The sequence below is a fragment of the Phasianus colchicus genome, chromosome 7 (assembly GCF_987193195.1).
Source record: "Phasianus colchicus chromosome 7, bPhaCol1.hap1.1, whole genome shotgun sequence".
Taxonomy (NCBI): Eukaryota; Metazoa; Chordata; class Aves; order Galliformes; family Phasianidae; genus Phasianus; species Phasianus colchicus.
Window position 1 is genome coordinate 32,894,031 of NC_143442.1, and position 19,166 is coordinate 32,913,196.

At 41.9% G+C, this 19,166-nt stretch overlaps 1 protein-coding gene across 8 annotated transcripts in view; it reads right to left on the minus strand.

The window, feature by feature from the left end:
• Nucleotides 1-19,166, minus strand: part of ERBB4 (erb-b2 receptor tyrosine kinase 4) — a 507,767-nt gene that overhangs the window by 256,251 nt on the left and 232,350 nt on the right. For 7 of the 8 annotated variants that reach the window (XM_090144449.1, XM_090144448.1, XM_090144446.1 and 4 more), the window contains exon 3: nt 1,074-1,260. In XM_090144449.1, the coding sequence (XP_090000575.1) occupies nt 1,074-1,260 (187 nt within the window). Of the gene's footprint in view, nt 1-1,073; nt 1,261-3,477; nt 4,114-19,166 lie in introns of those variants that run through there. The other variant, XM_090144451.1, reaches the window with a different exon arrangement.

Here is a 19,166-nt window from a genome sequence, read left to right on the forward strand (position 1 = left end):
CATCAAACAGCTGAAGTCTCCTTCACCTTTCTGTTTTTGAAAGCATCACCGTACAGCTCAGAGAGACATGAACAGGGAACTTGTGTACCAGTGCCTACAGAGACACAAAAAAAGTGAAGAGAGAAGGGTGCCTAAATATAGTCCACCAAGTTCCCATCTCTCTGTACAAACACTACATCCAACTCAGGTCTGTGATTTGCTCTCAGCATTTAGAGACTCACAGAAATAAGGCCATTTCACAAACACCAAAGCTTACATCATAGTAAATGTCCTCCCTTTGTGAGGAACCAAATACAAATAAAATGCTTCTAGTGAATTCTCTAAAAACCATCCACCACTGCCTGCACTTCATTAAGTTACAGTCCAACATAATACAATATGAAACTTAGCCAACTTTTAAGCTCCCAAACCATTCACTATAGATTCTCAGTTCGGAGAAAAAAAATACTGACATACCCCGCATCATTATCCAACCATGAATTCACAGATGAATACAAAAACATTGACTTAGCTCATCTTTCTGCTCAAAGGAAAAAAAAAAATATTTTTTCACTACATATAATAAAACTTTTCTCTTTGAAAAGGAAGTTATAAAATGAAATACACCAAAGACCCGGTGACCCTCCCACCCTTCTCTCCCCACACCACTACCAGCACATCAGCAACAGCGACTCAGACAGAAGCAAGAGCAGAGAGAAAGCTAAAGCTAAGCTACTTTGCTAGAAAGTATTTAACACCTGAAACAACTTGCATGCAGTAACCAAGGACCACTGGGAAACAGTGTTCTTGAAAACATAAGGAAAAAGGTCATCTTCAACAGTTATTTTTGTTTTAAATACGCTCTTGCTATGAATCCCATACACAGCCTTTGACCCGAGAAGAGCTTAGTTGTGAACCAGAAAGGAAATTAAATGAAGTACCAATGAGCCTTTCAAACATTGCCTCTGTTATATGTACAACGCAAATGACTGAGAGCTCTGATGCACACATTCAACAAACAACAAGCTTTTTGAGTGTTGTTTTTTTTATTTTTTCCCCCCAAGTAACCCACCATATTTACAAACTTCACTTACCTGTCAAGTTCTTCAAGCCAAGTTCCCTGAGTCCAAAATTACCATCCTTTCTGTAGTTAAGAAATATTGCCAGAGCATATCGGTCTTCATAGAGCTTGGTCCCACGAACGATGCGCAGGTTCTCCAGTGGCAGGTATTCAAACTGATTCAAAGCCACCAAAACATAGCCTGTGACTTCTCTGATAGACTGAAAGACAAAAATGAAATAAATAGATTAGGAGCAGTCCATTTACAATTGTTCTGAACTTGTCACACATCAGATGCTTTAGCATGAGGTAGAGGTATAACATTAAAAAAATTTAAGCTTCAACTTCAAATTTAACCACATTTCTGTTTCAGTGCAACTGAGATTATTAGAGATACTACAAGTAACTTTCCACTGTATAGGGTGAGACTGAAGGTCACAGCATTTGTTAAGAGACCACTGGAAGAGCTCACATCAAGCAGGAATGGATGACAGAAATGGAGAGCACGTTTGGAAGAGTAAAACGAAGCCCACAAGCAATATCATCACCTTATACTGCTAAATAAATGAGATAAATCATTGAATATTTGCACAGATTCGACTTCAAGTTTCATTCTGAAGTGCTGGAGCCACACATATTCCAGATTTTTAGCAAAAGTGGTATCAAAACTATTACCAAAATGATTGCTGCTCGTCCAGGTTGGCTGAAAACTTTGTTCGCTTTAGATGAGCTGTGCAGTAACTCTCCTGCTCATACCCAAAAATTGGTTGGCTGGGTTGAAAAGGAACAAACAAACAAATCCCCAAGCCAAATAAACCAGATACTGGTTATAAGATTAACAATTCGTTCTTGAAAAGTGCCATCTTAGCACTCAATAGAGCCTTACTGAAGAATGCTCCTGCCCAGAGCTGCTCCCAGAAATGCAACTCCTGTGCTGGAAAGGTTCCCTGAAATACAGTTTTCAAATCTCACCTAATTCTATAACTGCATCAGCCTGTAATCACTGCATATGCCTATGGTTTGTGTGAGCATGTATATTTAATGGGCAGAAATTTACAACCACTTGTCTGCTTAAGTGGATACAAGCATTTTTTTTTTCTTCCCTTTGGCAAAGTCAATACCTTAAACAATACATAATAAGAAAAATTCCGCTTAAAATAGCATGCCCAAATTATAATGAACATGACAGGGATTCCAGTCAATGCCATAATACAAAAACTACACAGGCAAACACTAAGAAGCACTGAATTAAATGTGTTGTGCATGTATCATTAGTAAGGAAAGACAAAACAGATTTACAGAACAGAGGACAGGCTTTTCTTGTGCTGCATCAGCACTGCTGCCATGATTTCACCTGTAAGTATGCAAGACCCTTTTAATTATGTTTACAGAAGTTCATAAGTTTATTGCCAAGTGCAGCAATATATATAATGAAAGATATATTTACACCATGGCAGTAGCTGTCCTTCTGAAGTCTGATGTCTCTACAGCTGAAGCTGCTAAAAAATCTCTGGAGCTATTTCAAGAGTCGCTTGGCATCTAAGCAGAGCACAGTGTCATTACAGGACTTTGATGAGAACCCAGTGACTTCAGCTATGTTGAGATGCACGGTCCAGTAGCTCAATATTAAATGCAGAGCTGCATTATACCCTGGGACACTGATTCCATTATAATCAGAGGCTTTCCAGCACTTTCATGATAGCTCTCTGCTTTTAGACATTTCAGCTTAGTCAATTTGGTCAGGAATTTCTTTTACATTGTACGCAGAAATTTCCTTAAGCTGGCTGTTCTGGATTCTCGTTGGTAAAAGGAAATACTGAAATTATAATGAAATTTTCTCCACTCATGTTCCGAGGATACTATGATCATTCTAATTAATTTAAATTGACACTTTAAACTTGGAATGGAGTAGAAAAAAACACTAAAAGCAGTTCTAAAACTGCATCTGACCAATTCCTCCCTGCCAGTTTTTGTCACTTACAGCCACATTTTCTATTTTCAGAGCACATCTTATTCCTTCCACAGAGCAAGCACACCCGAGATGGCCCTAATTCAGCATGGCACTGCTAACACATACACTATGTATACATACACCCACCAGAAACTTTATTACTAAAGTTTAAAAGAAAAAAAGAAAGAAAGAAAAAAAAAAGGGGCGATAATAAAGGATGAAGTTTTGTTGATACTGGTAGCCTGAGAAGCCATGCAAACTCTCAGATCCTCACACCAAGATGGACCACCCAACCCTACCTCCTCCCCTGCAACTCACGCTGAGCTTAGGCATGATCTGAACTTCCCATCCTTTGTATACAAGGCTGAACACCGTGCTGGTTCAGCTATCCTAATGCTCTCCTGGTTAAGATTCACGTGTCCCACCAGGGAGATGCGACAGCTTCTTCCACACCAAGGAAACCTGCATGTCCTGAAATACCTCATACCTTGCTGCAGCCCAGCCCCGGTCCAGCAGAGCATGCAGAGCACCTGAAGAACCACCCCAACATGGTGGCTGCCACACCCCTAAAATGGCGTCTGCTGCACTTCTGGGCCACACCCAAATGGCAGGTGTCGCATTTCAGGAGCTGCCACAAAATGGCGGCCACTGCACCTCAGGTGCTGCTCAAAATGGCGGAAGCAGTTCTTCACAGTCTACCTCAGCATGGCTGACACGGCACCTTAAGGGCTTTCACGTGTCAGAAACCATCAGAAAATGGCAGAAGCTGGGCCTCACAGTCTAACCCAATGTGGCAGACACCGCACCTCAGGGTTGGCTCCAAAATGGCGGCCACTGCACCTCAGGAGCCACCCCAACATGGCGGCCACCATGCTTCAAGGGCTGCCTAAGATGGCGCCGTCACAGCCCTCAGCCAGACCACAGCAGGATGCAAGCAAGCACTCAGCAAACAGGTTGTTCAGGGGACAGGAGCAAAACAGCTTTTTGGTGTGAGCACTGGGAATTTGGGTCCTTCAATCAGGGACAGCATGGCTCCATTCACGGACAATTTCTTGTGCACTCTGTGTTTCATTTCTCAGCATTACATACGCACAAGGCAAGCAGAGAAACCAGTCCTCAAAATGGCATGCACAGGGATCTTTTCTGAGGTTCCTTTCTAGTGGATGATCTATGCAAAGGAACTCCAGACAACCTGCTCCCTTGCAAGGTAAAACCCAGGAGTATTAATTACAACTCATACTAGCTGAGCACAGGTAAAGCATTTTAAGCTCCCAACAGCCAGAGTTATCCTGCCAGCAAGGAGTAAAAGACGTGATTGTTACCAGCGATCTTAAACTGCCCTCTGGTTGAAGTCAAATGAACCTGAGTGAAACGCAGCAAAACACCAATGAAAACTTCCTTGCTCTGCCCAGGAATGCAGGTCAGTGCCTGGTGGAGGAACCTAGGGCTGTTCATAAGGGCTGCCGGGTCCTCTTAATGTCCATCAGGGAGGCTTTGTAGGCTTTTCCACCAAGAGAAATAGAAAGGGCAGAGAACTGTAAATGAGATACGCGTTGGGAAGAAGCCAAGGGCCCACTTTTAACACCATCTGTTGCAAGCACAGTGAGCTCTGTTTTGAGGGAATATCCATTTCAGGATGCACCGGCAAGGCTCCTCGTGCTTCAGCTGCCAGCAGACAGCAGACATCTGCTGAGCCAGGTCCAAGGAGCTCCAGCGACCCTGCAACGTGGCCCACATGTTTTGTCACGTTACATGAAATCCCAAAAAAGTCAGATTTCCAAGTGATACAAAGGGGAAAGTATTTCCTAAGTGTCCCTTTTTTTTTTTTTTTTTTGCCCATGTCAGTTAAGGTCAGTGTGCCACAGTGAATTCAGGAGCTCAACTACCATGAACAGTTACCACCATGTCATCTGTTTCAGAAGCTTTTCACATCTCAAGTTATCCTGAAAAGAGCATTACACATTTCCCTTTTTGATCAATTGAAAGCTAAGCATTCTTATCAGTTAGAGCAAAATCAAACCGGATAAAGTTGTTTCCTGCCCTTAAGGGGATCGGTGGTGAAACTTCAGACAAGTTCTCAGGGCAGTCGTAACATTCACCTTTATGAAAGGCAGCCAAGCATGCTAGTGAGTGTGCTGATCATCTAAAATGCCATCAATTCATTTTCATTATTTTTTGCATACATTTTCACTGATGCAATGCACTACGTCTTCCACTGTGACGATTTAAAAATTAACATTTGCTAAATTAGCACAAAGTGGTCTCTAAGCAGCTACAGCATTTACAGTGCTAACTCTAAGGGAAACGGTAATATCCACACTGTAGCCATGTGGAAATCGTCAGCCTGCTGCACTTTATGGAGCTCAATTAGCTGTTGCATGCATTGCTCATTGACGATTATGAATTCTTAATGACAAGATAAACTGAGATTTTCAAAAGTTCAGGAGACATGTTGCACTGGATTCTGGCATACGGCTGCTGCAAGCTTCTTTTAAAGCCCCATTCGCGACCACAAGAAATATTTAGCACATACTGATGTTTCTCATGTCTAAGAGGATGCTTCACTTTGAGGTCAAAACTGACACGGAGCACACATGTTAGGAATGCTGTTCCAGAACAAGCTCGTGTCTTGTCTCCTTCCACACCAAGTATTCTTCAATTACGTCAACATTCATGAAATTGTGATGTTAAGCCCCTCTGAGCACCACCAGTTTTTCAGATATGAGGTGCAAGCTTCGATGAAAATCCCTCAAGTTTGAGCGCACTGACGAATATCAGAACACAGATTGTGAAAAATAGTTTTCTGGTGCCTGATCTGGAAGCAAGTAGTGTATCATAAGCGGAGTTGCCTTGGCAGCTACAGAGAATTTATTGTCCAAAACACTGAACTTGTTTAGACTCAGATTTGTTACAGAAAAAGAACAAGAAGAAGAAGAAAAACTTTTGGCAGTTTTTTAGTTTGCTTTAAGTTGTACTAAAGGATGTGACTGGTTGTAATTTTGTGAAGACACGTACAGGAGGAACCATGTACCGCGACTGCAGAACTCAACTGTGACCAAATATTTAAGATAACCAGTAGCAACTTCACATTACTCCTGACCTCACGAACACGTTGACTTCTTTGTTAATATGTGTTACAAATGATCAGTAATATCTTCAGCAATAGATCAATGGATTGAACATTACAACAGCTTTCCTGAAATTTAAAGTGGCACTCAGTGAGAAACATATTTTGTTATGTCATTACAAATTTGCAAGTGAAGGTTTTCCCACAACTTAGAGAAACCGTCTTTGGAGCGGTTGAACCAAAGGTGTGTTTTTGGAATGGCTGGTCTTCACACTGTGTTATTCCAGGAAAGGGCCTTGTCCTATGGGAAGATTAGAGAATTAACTGTAGCTATACATTTACCTGTTGCATACCTGAAGCAAGTAAGACAGGCTCTGAGCTAATAAAAACATAGAACACAGAAACTGATTAGGCTTACATCAATATCTGAGAGTCCCCTTATCCTTCCTGCCTAAAATACAATTCCTCTCTTAGTGTACTAGCTAAGGGAGGGTCTGACTTTCAGGTACACAGGCTGCCTGAGCACAAGCAGTGAATCCTAAGCTGGTTACACTGAGCTACATTATCATTGAGACAAGTGAAAGAACTCACTCTTTCACTTAACAACCCAATCTCCATGACAAACTGTCCCAAGGAAAGCTACAGATGACTATGTATTTAGCAAGTCAGTAAGGATTTTGACATTATAACTGTAATACCTGATTGGCTTTCAACATATTTGCGAAGTGATTTCCAGGAGAGCTTATTGCATCATCTCCCAAGGGAAAATTTAGTCATAAATTAGATCAGAAAGATTAAAATCAAAGCATTATGCTGTTAGAGAATGCTTCACCATTTGGGCTGTTTAGTAGTAGCTACATTTTGCAGAAACTCAAAGCATATCAGCTTACAGCTGCCCACTCACAGAATTTCCAATTGCAGAGATTAATGCCTTTTGCTTTCTCTGCGTTTAGGAGCTTCCGTCAAGTAAATTTCACTTTCCAGGTGACATAATAGTGCACAAACTACCACCTCATAAACAAAATAATGCCAGCAGTCTGGAATGGTTTTAGGAAAGTAATAACCACGGGAAAACACACTGCCTTTTATCAATTTGCCTCAGATAGCCAGAGCCTGTGAGAAGTGCTGAAGGGTCTCGGGATACTTTCACTGGGAAAAGATGAAGCAACAGCTGGCTTACCAAATGATGGCTGAAGTTGCTTTAGCACTGTGAGCCAGCAGGGTGAGGGCCACCTTGGGAAGTCAGCATCTGAATCAGCACTGGTCTTTCCTGTAGTTAGTCATAGGAGCAGAGGTGTTTTCCTAAAAACTCAGTTTTTAATAAGTCAAGCCTTGACCCCAGTTGTAACTTCCACTGTACAGTGCTTCTTGGCTGTTTCATGACTGCACTGCTACAGGCAACCTGAGATGACTCTGTGCTGAACCAAGCCAATCTATTTATTTTAGCTCAAGATAGCATCTACAAAAAGAAAAGAGAGTCTTTGGTTCCTTCTTGTTCTTAATTGTGACGCTGTAAATCACTGTCAGATTTCTGTTTGCGACTAAGCTGACCTACGTGTTCGGAGGTTGATTATTTGGTCCTCCAGATAAGGAAACAGGTATGAGAACACCAGAGAACCCATCCAACCAGCATGCCCAAGCTTCCTTCAAGGGAAAGAGAGGGAAGGCAGAGGAGGAGGAAGAGGAGGAGGAGGAAGAGGAGAAGGAGGAAGAGGAGGAGGAGGAAGAGGAGGAGGATGAATGGCACTCACAAAATCTCTTCCAGCTCAGAAGCCCTCCTGGCTTCCCTAGCTTAAATGCAGCCTGAGAGAGCAAACAGATGAAATTTTACAGAGGAAACAAAAAGAAGAGGTGAAAAAGGATGCCCTTCCCATGATGGCAATGAAAGATCAAGTGTCTGATCAGAAGTCAAAAGGAAGAATACACCCAACAAATGATATATAGCCTGAACAGGGTGTGCAGAATCACACAGAGGAAGCTGCCTATGGAGATGCGAGAACTGTTTTATGTGCATTTAACACTAGAAAGAGGCTTTATATATTCATCTGATAGATGATGAGTGACAGGCTTTGTACATCAGACACTGAGATTTCTTTTCCTCATATACAGCCAGGTTGTTTGGTATGAATTACTGTCAAATCTATGGTTAGCCTGATAAACTAAATACATTTATTAAAATTTCTCCACTGTATACTATGGAAACAAGAGGAGATGCTAGTTGGCGTGTTTCCCACTCCTTGGAGGGATGCAGTCAATTAACCATCCCAAAGATCTGATACAGAGCTTACCAACAGGACTACTACACCTTCCCATTCAAAATGCAGGTGGAGGAGCCAGGTCACTCCTGATGCACAAGGCTGCTTCGACCTCTGACCGCAGGAAGCAACTGCATGTAGAGAAGATGAGGCAACTGCGTCAAATTTCAGCTAAATAACCTCAGTCTGAGCTTTTGGGCTGTTTTTTTTTGTTTGTTTTTGTTTGTTTTTTTTCCCCAAGAAGCAAATGTCTGGTTGTCTGGAAAAGCAGGGTTATTTTTTTTTTTTCTTGGGAGAGGTTTGCTTTTCTTTACCAAGAAAATCCTTTCTTAAAAAAAAAAAAATACTTTCAACTTGTTTCATTTGTGCAACAATCACTCCTTAATGAGTATTTTAAATGCATTTCCTGGGAAGAAACAACTTTATTGGCACTGTAGGACATTTTTGCACACATAAATTAGCTGATATTGGAACTGCTGCTGCTTGTTTCTCTCTGTTGAAGAGGAGAATCTTCATTCAAATATTGGATTTTAGCAAATCTGTTTCTAGCTGAGCATATACAAATACACAATCTGAGCTCAGCATCACACCTTCCAATAGAAACTATTTCAGACTCTGTGATTCTCTGATCTTCAAGAATAGAAACCCTGGAGAGAGCCATTAATCGCTGGCTTTTGATTAGGTTTATTTCCATTAAGATAAAAAGTGAAGAGGCTTCTTGTTTTTAACGACATGGTTTTCTTTTGTTTATCTAGAAGCTGGAGAAAAGCTCTGTTATTCAGGTGCTAATAGATTGTTGAAGTCTCCTTCAAGCATAGACCCCTAATTTATACGATACAAGCAATGAGTAAACGCACCTGATTTAAATTCTCAAGTATTCTTCAGGAAGGACGTGTAAACTTCAGATACTGAGATTATGATGGGTGATAACAACCAGAAAAACAACCTTTAATCTGCAGTGACTGAACTAACCATACAGATAAGATTTTTCTCTGCATTAATTTCACTACTTCTCTTCCAGGTGGGCACGTTACAAGCTTCTCCCACTCAACAGCTGCTTCCAGAATGAGGGAAGATGCACAACCTTACAGGAGATGGGTGCAATTGTGTCCAGGATTTTTAATAACCAGATAATCAGTTACCATAAATATGCCATCGTTCCTACTGAAACAATGAAGAAACTGTAGTTACATCAATGTTCCCAAACAATATTTTTGTTTAAATTACAGTTGAGTGTATGGGAGTGGAAGAGGTTGGAAAATTTCTACAAAAAATTCTCTCTCCCTCTTCCAAGAAAAAGACCAGAAAACACTTTTACCTCTTGAAAGGAAAACTCTAAAAACTGTGAAAGAGAACGTTCCAGAATAAATGGTTATTTTATAAATGGAAATGGTGAGGAATAGGGCAAAAGATCAGAGAGGGAAGGGGAACTGCATGTGATCGGGAGCATAGAAGGACAGAATACATTGTTCATAACAATAAGAAAAGCAAATTAATGTAGCCATAATTCTGGCATTATCTAATTTCTGAGTGCTTGATTTTATAGTCTTACTGCTTTATTATTTTATTATTTTATTTTTTTGGTGGTGCATGGCAGGAAAATTGTACTACTCAAAGTAAGATACAATTTCTTTCAATACTTATCACCAGCAAATGATTGGACAAGCAATCTTTTGCAAGCAACTTAATTAGAGGAAACCTCTATATTTAATAATGTTCCTTAATGTACTGAATTACACACAATAGCTTGTTGAAGAAGGAAAAACAGAGGGGTTATTGTCATAGCTAAGGATGGAAGAAAGGCTCAGTCATTAAAGTCATCACAGAAACAATGTTATTAAACTGCAGCTGAATAATCTCAAAGGAGTTCCCAGCTGATTGACAATGATAAAACAATGCAGGAGCTAAAAAGAGACCTTCTCTCTTCACCTGCCTTTTATTCATGCTCTTATTACCTCTCCCTCAAAGACAGAGATGCTATTATACTTAATATTAAATACAGTTTCTCAGTCTGTACATAGAGGGCAGCACCCCTGCACCCCTCATTTGGGACATGCCCTTTGGCAGGAGGAGTCCAGCAGCCTGACCCCCAGAAACTCACCATCCACTTGTAACCCTGAGATGCTGAACGTACCCTAGTTAGCCTGACTATATAAAAAGAAAACAAAAAAACCATAAAAACAAGTCTGGGCTAAGTGCACTGATTTTGGCCATTACTGCCTCTGATTCCTTCCCCCCACAGAGACAGATGGGACGTATTTTCCCAAAAAGAAAACTCTAGGGATTGAGTGATCATTACAGCTTAGGCTTGAGCACAGCTAGGGGAGACTACATCAGAAGCCAGCAGTGGTATTTCATATCTATTAATTACATCACAGCCTCTATAATATATAGGAAGTTCCAGCTATTGTGAGCTATCAAAGGTCAGACTGTCATGAAGTCATTACAGGCCATGCTGCCTTCACTTAGCACGTAATTGCTGAACCTAAGTATATTCCATACCACCAATAGGAAAATGAATTATTTAAGTACTCTTAACAAACAGTATTACCACTTTAATTGCATTAGTATTAATTTAATTCTACAAAGTGCCTTAGGATTTTGCAGAATCAAATTTTGTTACTCTGGAGCTTTTAGAAAACTCAGAGCAACGTACGTGTGTGTATATATATGCAGCTTTTGTATGCATTCACACTTATATATTTTATGTGTATTTTTAATAAGCAGTGTGTGTGTTTGCATTCCTGCAGGATTTCTTATCGTCAGATCTGTGTGTGTCTAAAAATGCAATCCTTTGGTAGTTTCCTCACTGAACTGCATACTGCTGTGAGACGAGAAAAATCCTGGATAAAATGACAGTTTTTTCTCAGTCAAGGAAACCCAGCTCTCATTCTCACAGCACCCAGCCGGACTTGAAGGTTAGACAGACAGGTATAATGCCAGGTTAAAGTTGCAGGCATTTCTAGCTCTAAAGGACATCATTTTTTTCTTTTTATCCAATCCTCATCTACTTGTAGCTGCCAACTGGGAAATGCTGACTGGTAGGTCGGACTGGTTTACTGCTGGAGATGCAATGAGAGCAAATATCCAGTACACCCAGCGTCAGCCCTCAGTATCCATACATGCGTTACCCTTTGTTTCCACAAGTTGCAGCCAGACAACTGCTCTCTCCATATTTCTCCACAGTCTCTGTTGATCCAATTATTTTTAGCTAGCTTTTCTCCTCCCTGTTTTCTCACGCAGTCCTGCACAGGAGAGACACTCTGATTTGTAACAACTCATTGCTCAAAGCTTCTCTGAATTTTGGTCGCCTTCTTGCATGGTCCCACTGGTCAAGAGATGTCTTTGCCCCCTGTTCTGCTTCCCGGCCCAATCCTCCCAAACTGAGACTCACAAAATCACCAAGGTTGGAAAAGACCTCTAAGATTACCCTGTCCACCTATCACCAGCAGTTCCCATTAAACCATGTCCCTCAGTACAACATCTAAACATTTCCTGAACACCTCCAGGGTCAGTGACTCCACCACCTCCCTGGGCAGCCCATTCCAGCACCTCATCACTCTTTCAGAGAAGAAGAACTTCCTAACATCCAACCCAAATATCCCCTGGCCAACTTGAGGCCGTTCCCTCTGGTCCTATTGGTAGTTTTACATGAGAAGAGACCAACTCCCACCTTGCCACAACCTCCCTTCAAACTCCCCACCACACAAAGGTTCTTAGGTCTCGTAGACATCTTACTGAAGGAATAAATCCATTCCTTTTTATCAAAGTGAATTCATTCAATGGATTTATTTATTGACTACATTTATTTGGCGAACACTAAGTTCAACACTGCAGGTCCTGTTCCTTTGAAGTCAATAAAAATCATTTCGTAGGGTTTGCACCGTGCCTTTAGTCGGTCAGAGAACTATTGCAAAAATCATTTGGTCATATAACAACCTTGCACAGGTATTTCCAGGAGACCTTCAAAACAGCCTTTTCTATCCCTGACCACCACTTGTGCTGCTCAGACCAAGGAATGCCACCCATGTGCTCCAACATTTGGAAAAGTATATTTATATAACTATAGGCTGGCATGTTTGGCTGTCCACTCATCTGAAGATGTGTGTGTTGGAGTGTGTGAGCTTGCACACATTGTACTTCATATTTTGGAAGTCCCACACGCTGGGGGCTGGAGCAGCTCATGTTTAGCTCCATAACTCACACCTGCAGCGATGTATTCACAGTATTTTTCCTAATGAGTTTCCATGCTGGTCGACCTTTTGGCTGAATACTTTGGCATCCCACCTTCCCAATGTCTGTTATATTACTTTCCTATCCCTGTTTGACCCTGCCAGTCCACGAATATTTGATACTAAATAAAAGCATTACAAACTAAGAGAGAAATTCTGTTCAGGATGCAACCCTCCCAGCCCTCAAGTACATTTGCCAGTGTGAATGTCACTGCAAGAGCTCTTGGCTTTGCCTATTGTTGAATCAGAGCTTGAGAAAGAATGGAACTGTCACCTGCTCACACCTTCCCAAAACCAAGGGCTCTTTATTTCACTTGACATTTGCTTGTGTGCCACCACTTTCCTTTAGTTCAAGCTGTTCCCAAGTATAGGCAGCAATTAATAAACCATTTGGTATCTTATTCCGCTAAACTTAATCAAACCCAGCTCAGATCTTTTATTCTCCTCCTTGAGAGGCTCTCTATTACCTTCCATCAACCCAGTAATTCAACTCCCTGCTTCTCTGTTCCCCTTCTATTAAAAATAAATAAATAAATAAAAAATAATAAAAAAAATCATTATATGTCCTTTCCTTTATAAAATTGCCTCTTTTTTTTCCCCTCTCTTGTCCATTTAGACTGTAAAGATCTGTGTCATACAATCATCCCTACACTGAATAATGAAATTCTCAGCTGAAAGGAAGCTGCAAAGTCAAGAGTAAAACACAAATTATCAGTAGTTTCAGAAAAATGGTCGTGATCTTTGCAAGTCAATGCTTAAAGCTTAGTAAAACGAGCTGAAAAGTAGCAGTTCCATATAAGCATTTCTTTCAAATTAATCATTAAAACAATGACTATCATGATGTCTGCACACCCTGCACTACAAATACCTGCAATCCTATGCAATTTCTAGTGGAAGTTCATTGGCTTTTCCACCTTGTCTTTCCAGCAATTCGGGGTGGGCTGACATGAAGCCTGAAGAGTACGATTAGTCTGTCTTATCAGCATCTAAAAATATTATCAAAATGGTTGAAATGGTAAGATAGGACTTCACTAACCCAAATGACCAGATTCATAGCAAGCTTGAAGAAAAAGGACTGATCCTCAGGCTGTTGACACTGCACTGTAATCTAAAGGATAACATCTGCTGGAGAAACTCCACTACAGAGGTCTTTGCCACTCTCAATGCAAATATTAGACTGAAGATACAGATGAAATACGAAGATGGTGAAGCACTGGAGGCTAAACCTCCAGCTCGTTTTCACATCATTTCACATTCTGCTCTTTCCAACGAGGCAAAATGCATTTTTCCTTTTCCTTGCAGGAAAATTCACAGGATGCCTACAAATTAACACGTCCTTTGCTTTGACTGTTCTCAATGAGATATATAACTAAAGCTGAATCAATTAAAACAGACAGAGAGCTAATAAAGCATAGCTTTAAGCCAGAATTTCATCATCGCTCCCCTAGGGACCAAGAAGTCATGGGAGATACCTGAGGCCACATTTACCTAATTGTTCCACAATAAATCCTTATGTTTAATCACAGGCTGTTTCAAAGGAACTCCCAATAGTTCTAATTAATTAGCTTCATGCTACATCCTTTCATAGAACTGGAAACATTTCACCACTCTTATCTTTGCCAGCAAGCCACCACTGCTCAGCACTGCAGAATACCAGAGGAGTGGCACAGGTTTGAGTGGACAAGAGGATTGCACATGTGCACGTATGTGTGCCCGTGAAAAGGTGTACCAGGCTTGGGTTCAGATCAGACTTCCAGAATGTTCTGCAAACCATGCAGATCTTGTCCCTTCTCTGTGTTGTACATAACCCCACACAGCTGCTGCTGTTGTAATGCAGATGGAAATGCCTTCTTTTCTGCCTCAGGATGCCCCCCCTGGCTCATGTCAGCATGTCAAACTCCATCAATGTTCCCAGACTAAAAACATTTTAAAGGGAGAAAGATTTAGTCAGGAGAGAATCTTTGGGTAAAAACTTTGCGATACCTTTCTTTAATTATGCTTTATGCAAAACTCCTGTGGCTCCTATTTTGGAGGCCAGCATCTCCAGAGACCGCCACGATGCAATCTTATATTGCCAACAGGCAACAAGAAAGATGTAAGAGAAAAGGAAAATGCCTAAGCCTTCATTTTTTAATATCAAGATTCATTTGCATTTTGTGTCTGCAGAGCCCACCCGCAGTCTCTTGAGTAGCTGGAAACATTTCCTGCTTTGTCAAGAAGCAGCTCTCGGTGTAAGCCTGGAACAAGCCTGGGTGGCAGCCCTGACTTTAGGGACGGAGCATCCCAAGACTCCTACTGCCAGAATCCAGCTTGGGCTCTGCAGCAGAACTGCTGCTTTACTCTCTGAAAATTAACTAATCACAACATAGCACACTGCATTGTGGTCAGCCAAACTCAGCCAGGCTCCAGGACACAAGAGCAAGCTTTGGCTGTGGGTCAAGGTGTAGGCACATCACCAGAGCCACAAGTCTGCCTGAAGGCTCGATCGGATCCCATATGATCAGCTCTAGGAATCACTGTGAGACATTCACTCCCTCATCACAGAAAATCAGGAGATGGTGACAGACAACAAGAGTGCTGAATTGCTGTCTGCTCCTCGGCTCCCAACACTTTCCCTGTTCAGCGTGCTTATGAATTTACAGAGACAAATTACAGAATGCAAAAACTGCCAGATGAGGTTAGGAAGTATGAACACAAGACACCAGAAAGATGCTATGCTGGTTGCGTGTCTTCATCTTTTACACTTACTGACTGCCTTCCCCGGGTCCTGCTTTTCTGAGCATTAGTAGGAATCTCTCCAGCAGCTGTTAAAGAGCTGATCATGCACGGGGCTGCCAAAAATCCTTCCTGTTCTTTATGCTCTGATTGAACTTTCCTCCTCGAACCACAACACCTGGCTAATCAGCATCAGTTACATTTCCATACATTTAACACTGGCTGCTCCCGAGACACAGCTAAGGACATATGTCCCTATCTAAGCTACTTACATACACAAGGCAACTTGCTGCAAGGAAGGCAGGGGTCAGATAAGGAGAGAGGGAAAGAGTACAGCCTTCTAGGTGGGCAAAAAGGCTGACATGACAAATCTTCCCCCTTGATCAACTTATTTACCTCCTTGAAAGCTCATGATGACAAAGTATCTGAACCGGAGCAGCTCTGGAGCTGAGATCCCTCAGTGTCCGCCGTGGTAAATTATTGCCTGGCTCTGCTGATGGAGATAGAGAGAGGTGATAGCGTTCCATAACGAAGGATAAATGGTAATATCCACCATTTCTTTCCACTCTGCAACCAAGCTGCTAGTATAGAGTGCTTAGATTAGGAAGTCAGTGCTATTAAAATAAAATGGCTTTCTCCCTTTCTTTATTTTCTCCCTAAGGTGAACAATGGCTATAAAAAAGCCATAGATTTCCTAATAAATACTAAACTGTGCTAGAATCAGATAACTGAATTTATGCTAACTTCTAAAATGCATTTTTTTGCAACAAACAGTTATTCAGATGTCAATAAACATTGTGCACTTCATCATCACCCTGATGGCTTTTCAGCTGGCAAAAGGAATGTATAAAAATGAATGTTTATGTAATGCGCCTTCAATTCCCAATTTCTCAGTATCCTGCTGCTGCTATTCCCACCTTCTCCTCATCTCAGAGATGATTTCTGAAGCGGGTGTGCATTGCTGCTGAGACAACTCTGCTCCTTTCTACTTTCTCAGCACATCACCTGGAAGATAAACTTCTGCTCGTCAGGTCATGGCCGCAGCCTGGGGAGAAAGTATGGGAGACAGAGAACAGTTCCTCCAGTTCTGGAAATACCGATATAACTAGAGATAACTCCATGACGTGGTTCTGCTTTGGTAGCCAGGGATTTAATTACACACTCCAGAAGGACACAGCCATTAGCATATGCATGAAATGCAGTACACAGCCTTTTAAAGAATGCCTGTAACTACTGCAAGGTGAGAAAGATGGTTCAGGGAGCGGGTAGCAAGGGAAGAAGGAGGCAATGCCCATGCAATATCAAAGCAGCAAAAGAAGGCAGACAGGGAGCAAGATCCCTCCAGTCTGCAATGCTGCGTGGAGCTTGATACAATAGAAAGGATGCAGTGAAAGTGTTGAATAGAAACAGGGCATGGCTCTGTTTCTCAAAAACAGCACAAAAGCGATGCTTATACTGAGAATCTGCTCATTTTGCATAACGCAGGCTACCAGGGGAAAAGTGCTGGAAAACCTGTTTTGATCCTCTGTGCTGTACACTGTGATCATCCCTTGGCTGGCACCTTGGCCACCCCCAGGCAAGGCACTGCCCAGTGCCCATTTCCCCTCTTGCATAGGAAACAATTCACTGACCGGCCAGCATGTCCACCAGTGCTCCTCCTCCATCCTCCCTGAGCTGGGGCTAGGTGTTAGATACTGTCTGGCACAACACAGGTCCTCTCATCTTCTGGTTTTGCTGAGTGCTTCCTAGTGGGGATTTTCTGGTAGCTAACGGTTAGGTGAAGCTCAAGCTGCAGCAAATCCCTATGAGGGGGTCACTGACTCAAATCCATTTCACCTGCCCAGGTGATTATTTTTACAGTCTGTGTTGGAATATATGAGAATGAAATTCTCATATGAAATTCTACTGGACAAATGTGGTTGAAACTAGACAATGCAAGTTAAAAGGGAAGGAGGCTGAATAGCACATACTCATAACCTTTGAAAGCTTAAGAAACCTGGCTGCAGAGGGACAGGCTAAGGGAGGCAGAACTGAAGGAGCTGCAAGTTTTTAAGTTTATCCACCCATTTACTCTTAACCCTCTCCACATTCAAGCCAGAAGCCACGAGGTACTGGAGTGAGCTGACTGAAAGTCATTTACAATCTTGACCTCCAGCTTGGAATGGAATTCAAGCAGTGGTGATAGCCTGCTAACAACGCAGGCATATTGAGCCCATAAACTGACTCTCCTTGGACTATGAAGACCACTCCCTGAAAATTACTGCATATGGATATGGATGACCTGATGCGAGGCTCTGACCGACTGATAGTGTCAACAGTGACACAATTACACGATGGAGGTCATCCAAATCTTTCTCTAGACTCTTGAGACAGTAGGAGATTGGAGAAATGAGGCTGGACCTGGAGGAGAAAGACTTGGAAAGGAACAGGCCCCTGCCTTCTGTATGCTCTGGAGTTGTGAAGAGATGGTGACTAGATACACTCTCGTATTAGGGGTCTTAGTCAGATGTGAAATAAGCCCTGGAACAGGAGCGGCCCCAGGAGGCAGGGCATCCCTGGCCCTAAGCTGTAGGTGTAGCAGGGAAAGGTAAAACGACTGCGGCTGGAAGTGGCACACCATGATCATGCAGTGTCACAGAGAAGTGCCAACGCTGGAGCCAAGATGTCAGCACAACAACCTGATGCTGATTTCCAGCCTACGCCTGGCCATACATCTCTGAAACGCGTGATCTACTTGGACATGTTTAAAAGTGTTGCTTATAAAAAAATGTCAGTGTGATTGACTGACCAGAAAAATGTAAATAAAAGAGCCCTAAATTGCATCATTTGGGTAAATGTGTATTTATACAGTTTGGAAAGAAAAGCCTTGTTATTCAACTGTTGGACAGCAACAGCGACACAGGAGCTGTTCTGGTTTATAATGCAAATCATGTAATTTAGGACATGCATTATGTGTATTAAAAATGCAAAGTAAGATCCATGTGAAATGCTGTTCATTTGCAGTAGCCACTTTTCAAAGTATAATTTCTCAGGCATTTACATATTTTTTTTTCAGAAAAAATAAATAAATTAAACAGTATTTAGAACATTTGCCATCTCTCATTGCAATACTTTTGAGCTACAGTAACACAAAAATGGCAGTAGAATCTGGTAAATTACTAATTTCCCTTTTTTTTTTTTTAGTCAAATATAAATTAAAGTTTTCACTTTCTAATAGGCCAAACATTTTTAATTACTAACAATCTGACTGCAATTGAATTATATGATCTTCTTTGCCAAATTCCGGCCTTGAAAGAGTATTTATACTGATAAGAGAGGCACAGAGCAGAACAGCCAGTGGTGAGCAACTTCTGTTCAAAGCAGAGCTGGGTGCTGTGGGTCAGCTCCAGCCCAAGAACTCAGCTTGTATGAGGTATGCAGTAGGTATGTAGTAAGTTCCCACTGCAGTGCCACTCCAGGTCACCTGGATATTTAAGCATATATTGTTCCATCTCCATAAAGTGTGAAAACAATTCATATGTATGTATGTATACAGTTTAGGAAGAGATTTTTTTTCACTTTCGGGTATTTTTCTCTCCAGTTTTGCTAGAATTGCTCACACCCAGCCATCTGAACAAGCTGGCACTCAGGCCTGGGCAGCCGCTGGCCTTAAGCATCTCTCTCACTACAACTGAAGGTCAGGGTCCTCCCTGCATGCCAGCAGCCAGAGGCCGGTCCTTCTCTTGTGCGATGCTCAAACCTACAGCTGAGTCAGAGCATGGAAATGGGATCTCTGGGTCTGAGCCCTAAGCCCAGCACTGCCACGGTGGAGCTGTGAGTGCCCGAGGCAAACCGTTTTGGCACGTGCCCCAACTGCACGCTCTCTAATCCAAATTCTGCCATACTCACTGGGGAGCAAGAGAATCCA